At 32.8% G+C, this 22,028-nt stretch overlaps 1 protein-coding gene across 2 annotated transcripts; it reads left to right on the top strand.

Annotated features, from left to right (window-relative positions):
* The first annotated feature begins 232 nt into the window (after window positions 1-232).
* LOC139519298 (multiple epidermal growth factor-like domains protein 11) lies at window positions 233-21,705 on the top strand. 2 transcript variants are annotated; one of them, XM_071311271.1, is made up of 5 exons: window positions 233-701; window positions 4,636-4,755; window positions 17,276-17,551; window positions 19,194-19,304; window positions 20,892-21,705. In XM_071311271.1, exons 1-5 carry the CDS (start codon window positions 380-382, stop codon window positions 21,593-21,595), a joined length of 1,533 nt encoding a protein of 510 aa, XP_071167372.1. In that variant the 5' UTR covers window positions 233-379; the 3' UTR covers window positions 21,596-21,705. The 2 variants fall into 2 exon arrangements, with proteins under 2 accessions (XP_071167372.1, XP_071167373.1); XM_071311272.1 differs by lacking the exon at window positions 17,276-17,551 and having other exon boundaries at window positions 291-701.
* Window positions 21,706-22,028: the final 323 nt, after the last annotated feature.

The raw sequence follows: 22,028 nt of genomic DNA, 5'->3' as shown, positions 1-22,028 counted from the left end.
ACTCCATTTTTTCTCTTAATATCGGAATGATTTTCATCAGAACAAAGAACTTTTCTTGTATCATTACTGACACTTCTTGGCCATTTTCACATAGGACAACACATCTGGGGAATATTTATATCAGACTAAAAATGCTAGTCAATAGTGTAACCAATGTACTTCTTGTATATACTACTGTATCAATTTGTTACCTCCCAAACACACTTGACCATATCTAAGTATCTTTAACAATGACTTTGCTAACCTTGAGTCAAGGAAGTTGGAATACAATTGAAACAATTGAACAAAGTTCATTTTTCAGAAAATAGATAAAATCAACATGAATATAAGATTGGGATAACCTTGTTGTTTGCCCAGTTTATCAAATGATCAACTAACGATGACGAAATTCAAAATTTTATTATGTCTTTTCGCAAGCTTACCCTTCTCAAGAGCTTGTGTAACATGCAGTTTAAGTGACTGGCATCAATGGAGTGAATGTTCAAAATCGTGTGGTGGCGGTATCACTACTCGGCAGCGGTCAGTATGTTGTCCTCCAGAAGTTCCATATGACACATGTCTAGATAGTCTTTGTAAAGGTACTGTGACATATAATGACACACACCAGACGGCTATTTGTAATGATCACTGTCTTCATGGAGGAACTTATATTGAAGGATGTACGTGCAGAGCTGGATGGACAGGCAGATGCTGTGGAATTCGTAAGTATTATTGACAAGCATAACGAAGAAGTAAAATGGAGGAGAAGCATTGATTTTATAAATATGATTGTATTAATGTTGAATCGGCTCTTTGTTTTTTTTCCAACAAGTAGAAATGACTAAAATGAAATATTATAATCACTGGGAACATTTACTTACATTCAGGAGAAGAAAAAAACAAAACAAAATACACGACATCATTATTTGTCAGCAACACTTTAAAAGTTGAGTATAACGGCGCACAATTGGTGCCCATTGGATTCCAATTTTTTGAAAATTGATGCGGCAATTTTTTTGTCATCAGCAATTAATAATAATTTAGTCGTTATAATCCGCTGCTCTACGGCGACTTCATCTCGAGGCGGAGGAAAAGGAGGGGGCGAATTATTTGTGTTATTAAAAACTGTAGCCGTAAAGTATTATCTGCTTCTGTGCTATTTTTTTCTGAATCAGGATGGTTTCTGACAATAGCCAAGTATGGATAGAGCCTTTCCCTATTTTCATTTTGGTTATTCATTAAAAGTCCTTTAAAATCTCCAGGATTCAATGTTTTAAAAAAAAAAATTATCAAAGGGTATAAAGTTAATACAAAGTTAACGATGTTTATTTACAGCAGTGCCTTTAAGGACTTCAACTTATCAATGTACCTGGTATAATGAATACTCTTTGTATAAATGTTCAGTGTCATCATTTCTTCTAATACATCTTGATACAGAAATGTAAACGCTTATACAAAATGTATACCCCCTAATAAACGTTTCAAAAATTGTTTAACAACAACCGTTTAAAGAAGTCTTCACCAAAGTGTGCGATAAAGTCTATATTTTTATTCTGGGTGTTAAACATTATTTAGTCTAAATAAGACACTTCTCTTTAGGGGTCAGCTTATCACCGACATTTCTCGACTCTGTTTCCGAAAGCTATGCAGCTTATCTTCACAAGTTAAACCCTTTTCCACTGATGGTCATAGCTTATTGTACAGGGAGGGCTTAGCACCAGCAAAACAGTTTAACCCCGAAACATCTTATATGTGCCTATTCCGTTGGTTGTTGCTTATCATACATGTTTTCGTTTATTGTTTTTGTGTAGTTTCGTTTTTGTGTTGTGCTGTTGCACCACCGTTCCAGGTTAAGGGAGGGTTGGTGTTTGCTAACATATTTAACCCAGCCACATCCTGTATATGCTTGATCCAAGTAAAGGTCCTTCAACTCAGTGGTAGTTTTTTGCTGTGTTCCATATCTCTGTAAATGTCAAACAAGGGACATACGGTATGATTGGTCTGCTAAATGTAAAAAAGAAGATGTGGTATGATTGTCAACGAGACAACTCTCCACACATTAACAGAATTTATCCTCTTTTGTAGATTTTATACATTTTGAATTTCACTAAACATTACAGTAATTATCAGCTTATGTTTCATTTGTTTAAAAATAAAGTAGAGGGGATAAGAATTCCCCTTACATAAGACCATTATTGCAATCAAATAATTTGACGCATTTTACCGGTCATACCTAACCTGATTTATTTCTGTCACAATTGAAAATCAGAAAACAATTACAACGCTTAAATTATATGTATAAGGCAAATAGACAACCTTTTGCCTATACTTAACATAGTTGAAATACGGGTATAAAGGGGTAAAGATGGCATTTGTTGTACCATATTCTGGTCAAATACTGACCTGAGCGTCCTTGACAGGGCTATATATATTTCCCTCACTTTATTGAAGTTCGGTATTTGTGGAAAAAGTTACCAATGTGTAGGTGGATCTAATTCTCCAGTCTGAACAATTACATTTTTTTTTCTTACGGCCGGAAAAAATGGAATCAATTTTTTTTTCATGTTAACAAATACTAATTATATATTAAGGGATGTTTGATTTGTATCACACTTTTACGGCGTAAACATATTCCAACTTCTAATTTAGTAAAGAGTCAATCGAGTTCTTCAAAAACAATTTCAATAATTTCATAAATGTTTTGATAACAGCATCAGCAACATTATAAGTTTTTTTTCTGGTATTTTTCAAAATTTTGGAGTGTTATATTACATATATCACACGAGTTTTTCTTTTTTGAATTTTTATAAAATTTTCTTGAAGTAAAATCTTTGCACATCAAATAATTTGGTCAAGTTAGATATAAAACATATTAAAATTATGTGTACATTTACTTTGAATATTGAAATGTTTTATTTTCCACAATTGGTGGCGTTGTTATATAAAATCTTTCAGATGTATGTCTGCTGATATTAAAGTGTAAGAAAACTAACATATTTTATCAGTAGAATAATAACTAATTTGATATTGTCCCCGGTTACTGCAGGCATTCTTTGGTATGTTAATATTAAACATTCATTCTTTAACCATTGCTTATGTTGTCTGTTGGTGTTATGACGATATTATAGAGTTGATTTATGAGGGCCCTCGTGGGGTTTTTGATTATGTGATTACTTGGCCGTTTTTTTAATGATTATTTGATTATTAAGCCAAATATTTCATGATTATTTGATTACCTAGGACTGTATTTTTAGTTTATGATTATTTGATTACTAAAGATAAGCAAATATTTAATGATTATGTGATTATATTGGCAAAAAAATGGTGATTATGTGATTACTAGGACCCCCCCATGAGGGGCCTCATTTATTTCTATCTGCATTAATTTTTATTGTACTTCATTCTGGTATCCTTTGTTATTTTACTGATAAAGATGAAATAAAACCCAGGAAGGTTGCTGATTCACTGATAAAGAGTCATAGCTTCCATGTCAAATTATGTGCCTGTCCCAAGTCAGTAACCGCGTTCTTTTGTCCAGAAGGTTGCATGAATTGAAAATGAAGGTTGGTTAATCCGTTACTTTTCCCTACAACTATAAAACCTTTCTAATTTGGCCGAGAAGTTTGTTTGGATAAATTCACTTTCAAGTACAGTCGAAATTTTGACGTCAAATCCGATGTGTTGGGTGAGTTCTACTCTCCCTGTACATAGAAGAAACATTACAACAACTCTTTTAGGGGGTTGTTGGTTCATTGTTGCAATGTGATTTTTATATCCATATCCAACATAGCCTACCTCAATCTGTGGCAGGCACAATTTCCCACACAGCACACAGGCACTTCAGTCTTGTTTCTATCCATGGGAAGACCCACTATCAAGTTGTATTTACGAGTATACGTTGAGAGTGGGTCATTCCATGGATAGAAACAAGTGCCTGCAAAACTTTCCTATAATGCATTTTCGTTAACTTTATATCTCGTCATAGAAATGCTTGAAATATTTGCATTTGAACGTGAAGCATGTACCAATGAATTGGTCCTTTTTTCATTTGTAATGACATATTATATGGACCTTTTAAAGACCAATCTTCAAATTATATCTTATGTCTTAATCTTTTTATCTGTTCTTCTCATGTACGTCTACACGTGTACACCAATAAGTTCCTTAGCTTACATAACCGGCTAAGCTCATAAAAACAAACCAAAAGACTGTTAGTATTTGTGAAACAAACAATTGTTACTCGCCACGGTTGGAAGAAAAAACAGTCGTCATTAAAGCTGATGTCTAGATAAATGTCAAGACTATGGAAGGTGGTTTTAGTGAAACAGAAAATTACTCAGCTATATGATACCATTGTTTCATTGACTATTACTATTTATTGACTACCAATCTCTATGTCATTTTATTGTTGACAGTCCCAACTGTACTCTGTTGTCTTATTGATAGGCCCAGTTACAAATATATATCGCAAGTTTTTTTTGGTTAAAAAATCATCTTCATTGACAAGAATGTCTCTAATGGACAGACGACGTAAGCTGCCAATATAGAGTCCGTAGATGTGGAACAGGCACAAACAGAATGCAATACTGCATGAAAAATAGAAAGTTACACCTTAGAAATAGAAGCAAACAAACATTCTAACATTATTACTTTCAGCTTGTGGAGACCAAATACACGGAGGGAATTGTAGCCAGGGTTGTGAGTGCGCAGAGGGATTGAAATGTGACCAGAACTCTGGACAATGTGTCCTACGTGAGTCTGTTGTTAAAACAAAAGGTAAGGGGGATTTCGGAATGAAAAAAACATAAAACAATAAGAATAAGAATAAGAATATTTTATTTCAAATTAAAGGGCCCTATAAAGAGCTTTCATGACATTACATACAAGTACATAAGATAAGATATAAATTTGAGACACATAAGAAAACAACATTGTTCAATACTATTAAAAATGCTATAAAAGGTCAGGACAGAACCAGATAATACAATTTACATCTTTAAAATATACCATTTAAATTTAAAACGATATCATCATACATTTGACTAAAATTCAGCCGGTTATGTAAAAAAACCGAACTTTATTTTTCGTCCGAAAGAATATCAGTATTTTTCATATCGAAGCATGCAGCATAATATTTCAAGAAAAAGTAAAAAAAAACATATTTTTTTTCGTAACAGAGAATCTGATTGAATACCAACTTTCAGATAATGACACAGATATATATTCTTTTCTGTCTTTTTTCTCTCAAAGATTTTTTGATACCCCTTTGCAAACATGACTTTTATATGTTCAAATTAGATATACTTCTTGTTTTTGCATCTAACATTACGACTGACGACTGACTAGATTTCAACAAAATCTTCTCCAATCTTAACGTCCTAATGAAACTATGCAGCTTTTTCTTCGAACTAAATACATTTTGATTAAAATTTGGCCCAAAATAATATGGATTGGTTATGCATTTGTGATTTTCCATATAAAAGTTTACATCGGAACCACGGATTGTCTTAAATAGATATAAGGACACCAGGAAACCAATTCTCGAAACAATTCAAAATCAATTCAAGTGTTATAACAAAACAAACAACTAATTTATTGCCAACCAAAGTGCCCACAAGGAGCAGAACAATCAAACTTAATATGTTTCACATGCAATTAAATAAACAATAAGTGACACTTATCAATTTAATTGTAATTGTTTTTAAAGAACTATTTAGATAGTAAAGTTAATTGTTCCAATGACAAATGTCTAAATATTATTATTTTTATATATCTTTAAAAGACTTACTGGTCTCACAACATCTTCTCGACCACCCAGGTTTGCATTACCATCTCTGGTTATATACGAAACCGATATAACATGGTCCTTTCCCAACTATGTCACAAAGATTGACATTGCCTCTGCATGTTATTCTGGTACATTTGTAAGCGATAAATTTGTCCTTGTAAAATATGTCCGGGCGGACCCAAATTCCTAGTATAAAATGTCCATGGTTACAAATTTTACTAGTAAATATAGTCTGATGTTAGTAAATTTTGTCCCCAGACTAATTTACCTAGGAATATAGGTCCATGTCATTAATAATCCTAGGTAAAAATGTCCATGTTGATAAAATGTAAGTAACCAGACTAACTTTCCTAGGAAATCATGTCCGTGTTATTAATATTAATAGGGCAAAATGTTCATGATTTTTATAATTTTAATTAAGGTTTAAAACTTAATTTTAACCAAACTAACTTTTTCCAGTACCTTTCATGTTTGATTTTGTTAAAGAGTTATGTAATAATATATGAAAAAAATACGTACCCAGACAAATTTTCCTAGGAAATCATGTCCATGATTTTATAATTTTAATTAAGGTTTAAAACTTATTTTTAACCAAACTAACTTTTTCCAGTACCTTTCATGTTTGATTTTGTTAAAGAGTTATGTAATATTATATGAAAAAAATATGTACCCAGACAAATTTTCCTAGGAAATCATGTCCATGATTTTATAATTTTAATTAAGGTTTAAAACTTATTTTTAACCAAACTAACTTTTTCCAGTACCTTTCATGTTTGATTTTGTTAAAGAGTTATGTAATATTATATGAAAAAAATATGTACCCAGACAAATTTTCCTAGGAAATCATGTCCATGTTATAATTATTCCTAGATAAAAACATCCATATCATTTAATTTCAAAGGTTTATTTACATAAATGGTTTTAATATTGTTTTAGAGTTATGTATTAATATTTTTTAAAGTTATATCCCCAGACTAATTTTCCTAGGAAATCATGTTAATGTCATTATTATTCCTCGATAAAGACACCCATAATAATTATGTTTAAAGGTTAATTAACATGGCTTGTCTTGTTTTAATATTGTTTTAGAATTGTGTATTGATATTATGAAGAAAAAAAAATTTCCCCAGACTAATATTTCTAGGAAATCATGTCCATGTTCTTATTATTCCTAGGTAGAAACGTCCATGTTTGTTATTTTTAAGTGTTGTTTTGATATTGTTAAAGAGTTATGTATTTAGATTTAAAATAAAATATTTCCTAAGACTAATTTTCCTAGGAAATTTGGTCCACTTTCTTTATGTTAATTGGAAAATATTATCAAAACTTTCAATTCTTAACTAAGATGGGGTTGTTTATTCAATAGTTTTCATCATAACATTGTTTCTAGTAGAGATTTTTGTTTTTAAGATAATCAATATTTAAATCACCAGTCATGATTCTATTATAGTTTTATATAGAACTGAAGCTCACTTAGTACCCTTCACATTGCATGATAATGAACTCATACAAGAAAATTTCAAAAATTATGTGAACTCTTTTAACAAGTTCAATATAAATAATACACTTGTTTCAAAGTAAATCATTCAACAAAATGGAACAAGATGAATTCGATGACATCTTTATGTACCTCAAAGAGAACAAGTACGTTGATGGTAAAAATGATAGTGAAAAACGGATTTTAAGAAGAAAATCAAAGAACTTTTTGTTAGGAAGCCATGACAATTTATATTACACCAAAGACAGTAGAAAGAAGCAAGTTGTTACCAAAGAAAGATTAAAATCTGTATTGAGGTTATGCCATGTAGATTGTGGTTCACACTTAGGACGTGACAAAACATACCATAAAGTGAAAGAAAGGTAAGAATAAATAATATGTATCAGTATATTTTACGATTACAGCTAATTTCCTAATGCATGTAGAACAAAACTTTGGTTACCTTGCTTGCTTTGTATATTGTACAATCATTATGATAACACCCAATGAAATTCAAATATGATATATACAGGTTAAATTATGCCTATATGAGTCAATCTTATTTACAAAGCTTGTATAAACAATTATATTAACAAAGCAAGCAAGCCAACCAAAGTTTTACATTGCAAGCATTAGGAAATCAGCTGTAATTGAATAGAAAATAATTATTGTACATCTTGCAAAATATGTTGTCTGCCAAAATATTCAATTAGACTTATTAACGTTATTGATGCAGCAATCAAACAACATTTTTCAAAATCAAAATCACATTATTATCTTGAATACAACGCTAGAGCCAACAAATAGAATCTATGGATAGATAAATAGATAATCAATATTAAAATAACCACGATCACGTCCTCATTTTGTTGATTCACTAACGAATTTATATGACCTTCATCCTAGTTGGTCTCTCGTCCAGAACATGCATGCAATATTTGCCACTGGACATTAAGCAACCAACAATCAATCATTTATAGTTGATCTCTATTACAAGACGTTCATAGTTTATTCGTTATCAATTTGTTGTTATTATGGATACAAGTATATGCATGAAATATTTGCCACTGGATAATATGCATCCAATACCTCACTATATTATAGTTATTCATCTTGTTCATAATGGAAGTTTTATTTACTATAAATGGTATAATTTTTGTAGGTATTTCTGGAATACAATAACTAAGGATGTCGGAGATTATTTAAAGTGCTGTGAGGAGTGTCAAAGGAACAACAAGAAAACAAAGACATCTGTATCAGAAATGACACCAGTACCAGTACCAGAAAGAGTTTGGGAGAAAATAGGAATTGACCTTATTGGGCCGTTTCTCAACTCTAAGAAAAAACCATTATCAGCCAATGGTTATCGGTAAGTTATTATTAATATTAAAAAAATTGTGTATTTATCGTAAAATGTTGTGTATAAAAAAACTTAAGGTCTGATTACGTACGCATTTGAACCCAACTGGTTGCTAAATTTGAATTATTATGGGACTATCTCATTTTCATTATTGATTAACCCGTCCAAAAAAAAAATTCACACTCATGTTTTTCTATGGTACATATTGACTCTTTAAGACACAAAATAAACGTAGAAAAATAAATTATTATTTTGGAATTAAACCTCTACATGTGACTATGGTCCAATATCTTGAATATTATAAATACATTGATAGATTCAATATCTATAATTATAAAACAATGTTCAAAAAAATTAACGGTACCAATTTTCTTGCACCAGATGCGCATTTCGACAATACATGTTAACAATATAAATAAGTTTCATTTATTATACGTTGGACCTCAATAAGGACCAATTTTAGAAAGGTGCACAAAATACCTAATCTAACTACATTGTTAAATTAAGGATGTACTTAGGAGACCTAAGGTTAAATTAAGTAAATCAGGAATTCAAAATTGATACTTTAAGCTGGAAGATCATTAGTTATAGATCAAAATAAGCTAAATAATATTTATAGGTCATGAAGCACCTTTTCGAGATAAAAATTTATGAAATATGGCGGGATTGGGCTGACTTGAACATTTACCTTATATTTGAATTGGTATTATTAATTTGAGTCTTAAATCAAATATAGAAAATAAATAATTTGCTTAAATTTTGTCAGATGACCTTTTATGAGATATAAAGTTTTATGTTAAAAGATAAATAGGTGTAATGGGAAAACTATTTTGCCTTGTATCGTATGGAAAAACACTGAGGACATTTGCCACTTATTCCAAAACCTCTCCGCCAAAGTACATAAAATTAAGAATGGAAATGGGGATTGTGTCAAAGAGACAACAACCCAACCGTAAAAAAAACAACAGCAGAAGGTCACCAACAGGTCTTCAATGTAGCGAGAAATTCCCGCACCCGGAGGCGTCCTTCAGCTGGCCCCTAAACAAATATATACCAGTTAAGTGATAATGAACGCCATACTAATTTCCAAATTGTACACAAGAAACTAAAATTAAAATAATACAAGACTAACAAAGGCCAGAGGCTCTTGACTTGGGACAGGCGCAAAAATGCGGCGGGGTTAAACATGTTTGTGAGATCTCAACCCTCCCCCTATACCTCTGGCCAATGTAGAAAAGTAAACGCATAACAATACCCACATTAAAATTCAGTTCAAGAGAAGTCCTAGTACATACATTAGTACATGAAAGAAATTCAAGAACATAAGACTTTAAAGTGTACTCTTTGAAATTGATCACAAAATAAATAATTTATAATCCTTGTAAAAGACTTTCTCGTTTCGCAAACGGTTTGAAACGTAATTATTCTTTAGAATTAAATCAGAAGTTTGGTTGTCTTTGATGTTCATATTGTTATTACTGAATTATTCTTCCTCTTTTTCTTCTTTTTTTGTCGTTTTAAAGACGAACATGAAGAAAGGCTCTCCCAAACCTTCTTAGATTTACTTTGGGTTTCAGAAAATATTAAACTGTAATGTGTTTGGGAGCTATTAATCTTTCCTTTGTGTATTGGGGTTTACTTTCATGTATGTTGAGGGGACTCAAGAAGGTAGGGGTTTTCTATAGAAAAATATAGATTTTTTTTTAAAGTTCAAGAGACTCCCCATCCCCTTCTTTTTACAAATTTTTAAACGCTAGGGATACCCAACCGCAACCATATACATATTAATGCATTGGTCAATTAAACAAATAAAAAGAAATATAGGGGAAGTCCTGGAGGGTCAACATCGTCTCCTCCTGACAAAATATGAATTCTTTATTAAACAATCAAATCCCCATTAAGTTTTCTGGTATTTGCGTCCGTTCGATCGTCCGTTTGTTTGTCCCTTTTCTGGTGCAATTTTTTGGTCGAGGTAGTTATTGATGATGTTGAAGTCCAATCAAGTTGAAACTAAAATACATGTTACCTATCTTATGATCTTTCTTATTTTGATTCCAAATTAGAGATTTTACCCAATTGTCACGGTCCAAAGAACATAGATAATAATATTGCGGATGGGGCACCCTTGTACTGTGAGAGGCATTATTGTTAGTATTTTTCTCTTTTAAATTCCATTATATTTTTCATTGTGCATGGGGCCTATTATAGCTTACTATGCGATATTATGGAACGCCACGACTGCCTTATGTTAATAATCAGCATTATACGCAGTGTTCACAGCATTATATGAAGTGATCACAGCATTATATGTAGTGCTCACAACATTATATGAAGTGATCACAGCATTATATGCAGTGCTCACAGCATTATATGCAGTGTTCACAACATTATATGAAGTGCTCACAACATTATATTAAGTGCTCACAACATTATATTAAGTGCTCACAACATTATATTAAGTGCTCACAACATTATATTAAGTGTTCACAACATTATACGTTTTTTGTTGTATGATGAGATTGATGTATGATGAGATTTATGAATGATGAGATCATTCGGTAAACTTCGTTTTTTAGCGGAAATTACCGAATCCATAATTGGTAAATTACGGTAATGCCCAGCAAACAAATTTAAAAAGTTATTAAAATCATGTTATCATAAGGTAGCATACAATATTTAAAACTGATTGAAATAAGTAAGGAAAAGATGAAACTGAGAGGTGAATGATTGAAGTAGTTCTGTTCGTCGTAAGAAATACGAATGGCAAAATGTAAGTTAAATAATAAAAAGTTTATTTAATGAAATATCTTAGGAAAATTTGTATGATATATTCTCGAGTTCATTTCCTACTGAAGAAATTTAGCAAGGTGCCACTTTATAGTCCGTACTCAGTTTTAAAAAGCTTAATTACCTTTTAAATAAAACAGTCAGCTTTCTATAACACATAGGTGCCATATTACGCTAGCTTATATATGTCATGATAGAGTCATTTTTGGCATCGATTTTCAGAATTTGGCATTTTTACATGAATAAGTATCTAACAGATATGGAAAATGCAGTTTAAAGCATTTCACTGTAGGTGTTAAACATAACTTTACATTAATTATTCCATTTTTTTACAAGCTTTTTAGCACGGCAAGTACTAAGATTGTCTTCTAAATATGATCAGCAGTCTTATATAGAAATTTAAACTTTCATAGAAAAATTTACCCTTTCAAGACCCTGTTTAACATTTTCATTTAAAGTTATCATCTTTTATGAAAATTGAGTTTGTGGGGAAGAATAAAACGTTTACTACGTTTGTTCGTCAGTTTGCACGGTACATACATGTATATATATAAAAGTGGTATGCTTGCCAATGAAACAACTTTCCACACTGAGAGACAAAATGACATCACAGAAATTTTAAACAGCTAAACGGCCACAGTACGACCTTCAACAATGAGGAAAGCCCATACCGGATAGTCAAACAAACGATCGAAAAACTAACATGTATATAACACATTAATTAACAAACGACAACCACTGAAATAAAGGCTCCTCCTGACTTGGGACGGCCACATATATGCAAATTGTGTCGGGTTTTAACATGTTAGCGGGATGTTGGTATCCTCCCTCTAACCTGGGACAGTGGCGTAACAGAACAACATAAGAACGAACTATGAAAATCAGTTGTAAAAGGCGTGTTAGTTTTCTCGTTTGAATTGTTTTACATGGTCGTATCGGGGCCTTTTATAGCTGACTATGCGGTATGGGCTTTGCTCATTGTTGAAGGCCGTACAGTGACCTATAGTTGTTAATGTTTGTGTCATTTTGGTATTTTGTGGATAGTTGTCTCATTGGCAATCATACCACATCTTCTTTTTTATATTAACTCATTAGATGGGTACAAATATAAATACATATGATCTAACAAGAAAATAGAGTGAACGTGCATGTGGGCGGGTACTTGTATATCCCAACAATAAAAAGACACTATGAGTACTGATCTGAGAGTATATATAACTAATATAGTACCATGCTGTTGATTAAAAATAACATCACTCCAGACCCTTTTGTTTTCCACATAATTAATATTGCCAATAATTAAGAAGTTCCGGGTCGAATCGATACCAATAATATATTCACCTGTTACTATTACATTATCTGTATGTTCCGCATCTGACAGGAGTACCACGAAACGCTGTATTTAAGATTTTGCTATATACACGGGTCGTAATCACAGGGTTGAAACTACTTAATTCAATCATTGTCACATTGTTCCCGATTGTAGTACTTTAATTAGTATGACTTTCTAAGATGACAATACGAATAATAAAAATCTGGACTTAAAATAAGGCGTATAGGTACAGCATGTACAGTTTTCAATTTGTTAGACGTAAAACAGCGAATCAAAGATTCAATTTTATTCATAACTCATAAAGGACAAAACTGTTGATTAAAAAATACTCCTTTCCAGAGACTTTTGTTTTCCAAACAAAATCAATAATACCAATATTAAATTGACAAGTTCCAGGTCGACGGGTTCAAACAGAAAGATGTTAAAAGCAGAGAGAACTTCATCTTATAATCGGCATGACTTTATCAGATGACAATACCAATACTAAAATAAGGCTTACGCATAGTTATATTCTTTAATTCAGTCACAGACCCGCGATATCACGGATGTGTTCTAGTAAATATATATACATATTAAGTTGTGAATATGGTGAAACTAATCCTCAAAATAAGTTTAAAATGCCCTGGTGTGGAATAAACTTGGGTTAAATTGATCATACTTCTTAATTTACTTATTTCAATCCGTTTTAAATATTGTATACTGCCTAAATGATCACATATATAATAATAACTGTTTAAATTTGTTTGCTGGGCATTAATTTACCGTAATTTACCAATTATGGATTCGGTAATTTCCGCTAAAAAACGAAGTTTACCGAATGATCTCATCATTCATAAATCTCATCATACATCAATCTCATCATACAACAAAAAACGTATAATGTTGTGAACACTTAATATAATGTTGTGAGCACTTAATATAATGTTGTGAGCACTTAATATAATGTTGTGAGCACTTAATATAATGTTGTGAGCACTTCATATAATGTTGTGAACACTGCATATAATGCTGTGAGCACTGCATATAATGCTGTGAACACTTCATATAATGTTGTGAGCACTACATATAATGCTATGATCACTTCATATAATGCTGTGAACACTGCGTATAATGCTGATTATTAACATAAGGCAGTCGTGGCGTTCCATACGATATGGCCTTTTTCTCATTGTTAAGGGCCGTAAGGAGACCTATAGTTGTTAATTTCTGTGATATTTTGGTCTCTTGTAGAGTTGTATTATTGGCAATCATACTGCATCTTTTTTATTTTTGCTCGATGTTCGACCAACATGGGAATGACGAACTATGAGTGCTTGATTCGGTAGACTTAAAATAATTTCTTATTTTTGATGCAACATTACCTGTGGCTAAGTATAGCTATATACTTTATATACTTAAACATATAAGTTTCCTTCAAATATGTTTTTATTGATTTTTTCTTACTTTTGTAGGTATGTATTAACCTGTGTAGACTATACATCAAAATGGCCTGAAGCTTTCCCTATATATTCAAAATCCACAGCTGAAGTTGGAAGCAAGTTATATAGTACAATTTGCAGGTTTGGGGTCATGAGAGAAATTGTATCTGACCAAGGTGGAGAATTTAATAGCAAATTAATAACATATATTTGTGATACACTAAAAATTAAGCACATTACCACCTCTCCGTACCACCCACAAGCTAACGGAATGGTGGAAAAGTTTAACCAGACCTTGAAGGGAATGATTAACAAGACAATTTTAGATAACTCACAAGATTGGGATCAACATATTGAAAAATGTCTGTTTAATTACAGAACATCCTACCATCATTCAACCAAATTCACACCATTTTACGTCATGTATTTGAGACAGGCAGTACTGCCTAATGAGACATTAGATAATTATGTGGAAAATGTAGGTGATGAAGCTGTAGAAAATAGTGCTGAGAATATTATATCAAATCTGGAAGTTGTTCGTCAAGAGGTCGGTGAAAAATTAAAACAAAATGTAGATAAAGCTCAAAAAAGGCAGAAGGAGGCATATGACAGACGGCATAATGTTGACACTAAATCATATGAAATCGGTCAATATGTTCTGCTGAAAAATTTTCGTAGGAAAGCTGGTATGGCTACTATAGAACAGAGAAAATATATTGGTCCATACAAAATAATACAGTACAAAGGCAAAGGGAATTTTGTTCTTTGGAACAATGAACAGTCCAAGACAGTCGGTCCTCACAACCAGAAGAATTTTAAACTGTGGATAAGTAATCCAGAAAGCGAAAATAATGATAACACCGGAGATGATGAACAGGATAACCAGACTGGTGATGACCAGACTGGTAACAGTACAGAACAGGATGAGGAGGATGTGGATTGTGAAGATGCCGGAGGGGAGGATAAAGATGACAGTGTGTTTCTAACCCAGAACAAATTCATGGAGGAAAATGATGAAACAACAGATGATAATGCAGTTGCAAGTAATTTTAATTTGTCACAATCCAGTATAAATTCAGAATCCGAAGCTGAACGTCAAGTAGAAAGGAAATCACGAAAAGAAAGGAAAAGAAAAAGACGTGATTCCAGTATTTATGAATACCGATAAAACATCTACATGTATTTTCTGACTTCAAATAAACATATATATGTATATAAATTTGCAACTGATAATTAAAATGCATTTTGTTAAAAGTTGTATTTTTTCATAGTCAATCTGTTGCACTGTATTTATCCATTTATCCGGTAAAAAGTGTTCATTTTCTTTTGCTTCCAGAATGTAATTTGCTCACAGACATTTTTTTCTAGGTAAACAAGTCCATGATCATAATTTTACTAGAAAAACATGTATTAGGACAAATTTTCCTAGGAAAATAAATGCCAGACTTATTTTACTAGCTATGGACTTATTTTCCTAGGAGAATTTGTCCTAGGACTTATTTTCCTAGTAAAATTATGGCCATGGACTTGATTACCTAGGGAAAAATGTCCGGCGGACTAATTTTCCTACCGGACCAAATTTACTGTTACACATTAACATACACTCATCAAAGATACCAAAATTGAAATATTGTCATCATTTGCACCAGTCGCGCGTTTCGTCTACATAAGACTCATCAGAGACGCTCGAATAAAAAAAGTTTAAACTGCCAAATAAAGTACGAAGTTAAAGAGCATTGAGGACAAACAATTCTTAAAAGTTTTTCCAAAAACAGCAAAGGTAATCTATTCCTGAGTACTTTGGTAGTATACTATCTCTGGACAACAGTCCTCCTTGTATCTTAAACCACGTACATCCGAAACACTACTGGTCATAACTTCCATAAGATCCCCAGTATCAACTAAAATAATAAAAATGCCTTAGATTTATAATTTTTTTCTCCTCATAAAACCGTGAGAATCTCAGTAGTATGATACTATGCAAAATACATTTTCCTGAGTGACTATTCGCATTGCTATAAGACATGTCACGGTATTTGTTATCCAACATTCATGTATTTAGTTATGATGTTATGTTTGTAATTCTGATCGGAAATTGTTAAATGTCTTATCGTTTTTAGTTGTAATTCTACTTTTTTTTTTTAATTTTCTATTCGTATGTAAAAGTAAAGATAATTAATCACCCAGTTCATTTCTAAGATTTTAGTTTAAAGCAACAATATGTACACTATTTATTTGTTTTAGTTTGATTTAGAAAGAAATGCCGACATAGCTAGATAAAACAATTAATTATCTAATTACTAACACAATTCTATATTAATAATCTTGAATTTGTTGTAAAATACATCAAATGATGAAGTTAGAAACCAGGGTTGGGTTTAATATCGTAGCGGCTACATAAGGCTACGTAGATGTATGACTATTGAACTTGTAGCTAGCCTAGCTTTTACGTAGATATTGATAGCAGCTAGGCTAGCTACACGTTCAATAGTCATCAATCTACGTAGCACTACGTAGCATTGTTTAGCTGCTACGATGTTGAACACAACCCTGATCTTGGACAGACTGACAGTATCAAAATTTTTAGAAATTTACATGTGACGTCAATTTTGTGGCGTTGACCCAGTCGTGTGAAAGACAGTTCGTGGTTTTTGTGTTTAGTGTGCTGTCCTATGTTGTTTTACGTGCTTGTTATTATTCTGTAGTTAGCATGTCGAAATGTACTATTGTTTTGTTTATTTGTGTATTTCTTTGTCATGAATGTTCTTGCATTTATTTGTATTGTATTCCTGTCATAAAATGGTGTCATTTTAGTGTTATATTTAATATCACCATCAATGTGCGAGGTTTGGCTAGCCACAAAACCAGGTTCAACCCACCGTTTTGTCCTAAAATGTACGGTACCAAGTCAGGAAAATGACAGTTGTTATCTTATAGTTTGTTTCTGTGTGTGTGTTCATTGTCGTTGGGTTTTTTGTACACTTCAGTGTTTCTGTGGTTTCGTTGTTTTCCTCATATAATTGATGTGTTTCCCTCGCTTTTAGTTTTTAACCCGTACTTGGTTTTGTCCCAATCAATTTATTACTTTCGAACAGCGGTATACCACTGTTGCCTTTATTTATGTCTTTTATAGACGGACGTGAATGTCAAACATGTGATCTTCGATACTGGGGATCGTGGGGAAGTTGTGACCAGCAGTGTGGGGGAGGTATGAGGATAAGATACAGGGAGGTCTGCTGTCCAGAGATAATAGACTTCCATACATGTACCAGAGAAACATGCAGAGGCAATGTCAATCTTAGTGAAATAGTTAGTAAGGGACCATGTAATATCGATTGCTTCAACGGCGGTGTATATAACGAGACATGTCAATGCAAACCTGGGTGGTCAGGAAGATGTTGCGACACCAGTAAGTCTAAAGTGTATAGAAAAAAATATTTGGAAATTTGTTATTGGAATAATTGAACTAACCAGCAAAGACCACTTAAAATAGGGTTGCATGAGCATCTGAAGGTCGCTAAGGAAAGTCCAATACAGTAACTGTATTGGCGGATAATGATTGGACAGTCTTTTCTAATGTCACTGAAATTAAATATGCAGAAGCAGTAAATAAAGTGCAACGATGATTTCATAACATAAAATCTCTTAATTCCCTTAAGAATACTACAGATACAAACCAAGATAAAGCAACTGCATGAGAGAATCGCATGAAGTCCAAAAGGAACAGATCTTGAGCGATGTGCTCTGGCTGTGTCAGCGTCGTCTACTATATAGGCTTCATAGTAACCCATAACACATTAATATAGGAACAAGAGCCCCAAACGACAAAATGATAGAATTGCCTTGTCAGTTTATAACTGATGTATTTGCCTGTCTGTTTAGGAAATGATTTAATTTGATAAGGCAGCAACCATTTGATTTTCTGGGGGGGGGGGGGGGGGGGGGGGCTATGGTTTTTTTTTCTGGACAAATTTTTTTTTTTCGCCTGCGGCGAAAAACAATCTATTTTTTTCACGACAAGTCGAAAACAGTTTTTTTCTTTCAATTTTAGCATTACATATATAGTGGCAGCTGAGCGTGAAACAAACATTTTTTTTTCTCAGAATCAAAAACAAATTATTTTTTTCTCCAAAAACTGGAAACAAACTTTTTTTCCAAAAAAACCCATAGCCCCCCCCCCCCCCCCCCCCCCCCCCCCCCAGAAAATCAAATGGTTGCTGCCTAAATGCATGTTTTTGATGGCTGAGATATAAGAATAATGTGTAGCACTAAACTATTTTGAATGTATGGAGGTACACAGTTTTGTATGTGCATTAAATATAAAGAAATCTCAATGAAATACCTTTATAACAGAAGCTATTAAGTGGAAGGGGTCCATGCCAGGGTTCCCTACCATGAATGCCTGTGAATCTGATATATCGGGTACAAAGTGCTTGGGTTGACCAAATATTATTATCAAATTGTTCCTGGGTAATTTATATAGGTTAATGTAGTTTTCCGTTATAAGAGAATCATTAATACTTTTTTTAACTCAAGTGTACTTAAAATGCTTTAAAACAATAATAGTCAATAGTCCAAATCAAAAGCAGAGGAAATCCGATGAGGAAATGTTTAGAATAAATGAATAAATTAACAAAATACAACATTATTCCAACATTGACAATGCCATTGTGTAAACGCGAAACATTTGTTGCAGTTCATTTATCGACAGAAATGTATTTCGTGCTGTTCTTTACATTCATTTGTTCTGCTATCTCTGATGACTGTAGTCATTGCATATGGTCACCTTGGGGAACATGTACCCATCGTTGTGGAGGAGGCAATCAAACACGTACAGGAAATAATTGTTGTCAAACATTAGTACAGAAAAGATTATGTAATGCTGTATGTGAAAATAATGGATTATTTGAGGAAAAATGTGTCTGCAACGCTGGTTTCCGAGGCAAATGTTGTCAATTAGGTAAGAAGCATATTTTTTTGATTTCTTATCTAGAAGAGGTATGTAAATGATACATTAAGGTTTTTGTTTGATATGATATTTACTCTTCCAGATTGCGATGATGGTTATTTTGGTGATGGCTGTAACTCTACATGCAATTGTCCAACAAATTCAATATGTGACAAGGCAACAGGTGCTTGTCTCCAGGAAGCCTTGTCATCAGGTATGGTTATCTTGTCTTTAGTGTCATGGAAGCAAGTGCATTACTTTTGGGAGTCTTGTCAGCAGGAAAGGTAATCTTGTCATCAAGGTAAGGTTATCTTGTCATGAGGTAATGTAATCTTGTCATCATGTAAGGTTCTCTTGTCATCAGGTAAGGTAATCTTGTCATTAGGTAAGGTAATCTTGTCATTAGGTGAGGTAATCTTGTCATCAGGTAAGGTTATCTTGTCATTAGGTAAGGTAATCTTGTCATCAGGTAAGGTAATCTTGTCGCAAAGTAAGGTAATCTTGTCGTCAGGTAATGTTATCTTGTCATCAGGTAAGGTAATCTTGTCATTAGGTAAGGTAATCTTGTCATCAGGTAAGGTAATCTTGTCATTAGGTAAGGTTATCTTGTGTTGTCATTAGGTAAGGTAATCTTGTCACCAGGTAAGGTAATCTTGTCATTAGGTAAGGTAATCGTGTCATCAGGTAAGGTAATCTTGTCGTCAAGTAAGGTAATCTTGTCATCAGGTAAGGTTATCTTGTCATTAGGTAAGGTTATCTTGTCTTTGCGGTCATGGAAACAACTACATGACTTCTGGAAGTCTTGTTATTAGGTAAGGTTATCTTGTATTAAAGGATAAGGAAAAAGGTACATATCTTCACGAAGTCTTGTCACCAGGTAAAGTAATTTTGACTTCATGGACAACAGGTACACGTCTTCTGAAAGTCTTGTTATCAGGTAAGGCTATCTTCTTTGCAAGGACAAGGTAACACGTGCATGTCTTCTGAAAATCTTGTCATTAGATAAGGTGATCTTCTTTTCAAAAACGCATTAGTTTTTGTTGATGTGGTAAAATAAGTTGTATATAGACTTCGCCAGTTTATTAATAGCTTGTTGACATAATACAAACATTCAGGATAATTTATGATATATACTAAGTATAATGATGCAATGTCAGATAATTAGTCTGATAATCATTTTTGCATTTTGCATTTGTTATTTATCGTTGTCTACATTGTTAAAATATTTCTGTATGCTATGGCTGTCCCTATTTGACAAAATAACCGTTGTGTATGCAATCCAATCAACACTAGATAACAAAATCAGTTTATGATCACTCAAATATCGTTAGTTACGTTAAAATGAATCTAAAATAAGTCATCTTTGTTGTTTAGGCTTGAAGAATTTTGAAAACCACATAACAAGAATCAATGAATCACGTTTATATTCTTCTAGCAAAAGACGATGCCAAACAACAATTACACATTTTTAGTAAAGTTCAAATAAAAACACTGTTGTTATGAGTTAAACTTTGTGTCTACCATAAATGCCATGTAAACATAACGATCAACATAAAATGGAGGCTTCTGAAAAAAATTCACTAATCACCGAACCTCAATCACCTGCAGAAATAGAAAAGAAAGGGCTTTGTATATAAAAAAAACCCAAGATTAAACATTTTTCAAGTTTGTCGCTGTTTAGTTCATTAATTGTCCGTACTTGAATGAAACACATTTGTAAATAGTACTTATATAAAAGAACTGCTTTCAGGAAACGTTACTAAAAATCATAACACTAATTTATTGATAATGTGTTTTGAAGGTCATGGCGTCTCAAAAGAAGAAACATCAGCCCGTCTATATATCATTATTGGAAGTGGCATCGGCGTCTTCTTTATACTACAGATTTTAATAATCGTTTTGGTTGTTGCTTACATCAAGGGTCGAAAGCGACGAAGGGCGGAGATGGATGATCGTTTAGACAAAGACAAATTTTGGTCAGGGAAGACAGCATTGGATGGTTCTGAAAACCAATATGAAGAAATCCCATTTGACAAAAAGGGGAAAGACGAATCCAAAATAGCGAAAAAAGAAACTACTAAATCGATGAAACATAAAACCTCCATGAAGAAGAGTTCTATTCGAAAGGAATCTGTCAAGCTTAATGGACATAAAACTATGAAATTGGAGGACATATACCAAGGACTGGCTAAAAATGGAGACGACTGTGGATATCAGGCGTTAATTGACCCGAATGCAATGAAATACATGGCAATGAAACCTGCAGTTATTAACCTTGACAACCCTGGGTACATGTCGATGCCAGATAGTCCGGAAAAAAGTTCAAACAAGGCGATTGTTGAAACAAAGGCGGCAGAATACATGACCGTAATTGATGACGCAAAGGCGACAGAATACATGTCAATGACTGATGACACTAAGGCGATAGAATACATGTCAATGTACAATGCGTCTGGAGAAACTTGTGAAAACAAAAAGAAACTTTACAATTTTGATGTTGAATAAAGCTAGCACGAGAGTTACATTTGAAAATTGTTTCAATCAGAAAATTGTATATTTGTTCTGTTTTTGTTATGCTTCATAATAAAATTATCCTGGTATCAATATTGACCATAGTCATCTGCTGGGTTTCAGAACGATTACGTTTCATAAAACGAGCAAAAATACAAATTTTTGGCTGTAAAATTTGTCGTCATTGTTTTTTCGGATTTTTTTTTAACAGACCGTGTTGGCCAAAATGTCTGATTTTTCTGATTACTTATAAGTGTGTGCCTCAGTTGATAGAAAGGAATTAGAATGCACTTGGGAAACATAGGATATTATACTAGTAGTTTAAATCATTCTATGGTTTAAAGGTTGATGAAGTGACAGCCACATTACTCATGCCTCAACCAGCATTAGCTTTTTCTCAAGTTTTCGATTTTTAACTCCAAGAAAG

Source organism: Mytilus edulis, chromosome 4, assembly GCF_963676685.1.
Source record: "Mytilus edulis chromosome 4, xbMytEdul2.2, whole genome shotgun sequence".
Lineage (NCBI taxonomy): Eukaryota > Metazoa > Mollusca > Bivalvia > Mytilida > Mytilidae > Mytilus > Mytilus edulis.
The sequence above is the reverse complement of the archived record's forward strand: the minus strand, read 5'-3'. Positions and strand labels throughout refer to the sequence as shown.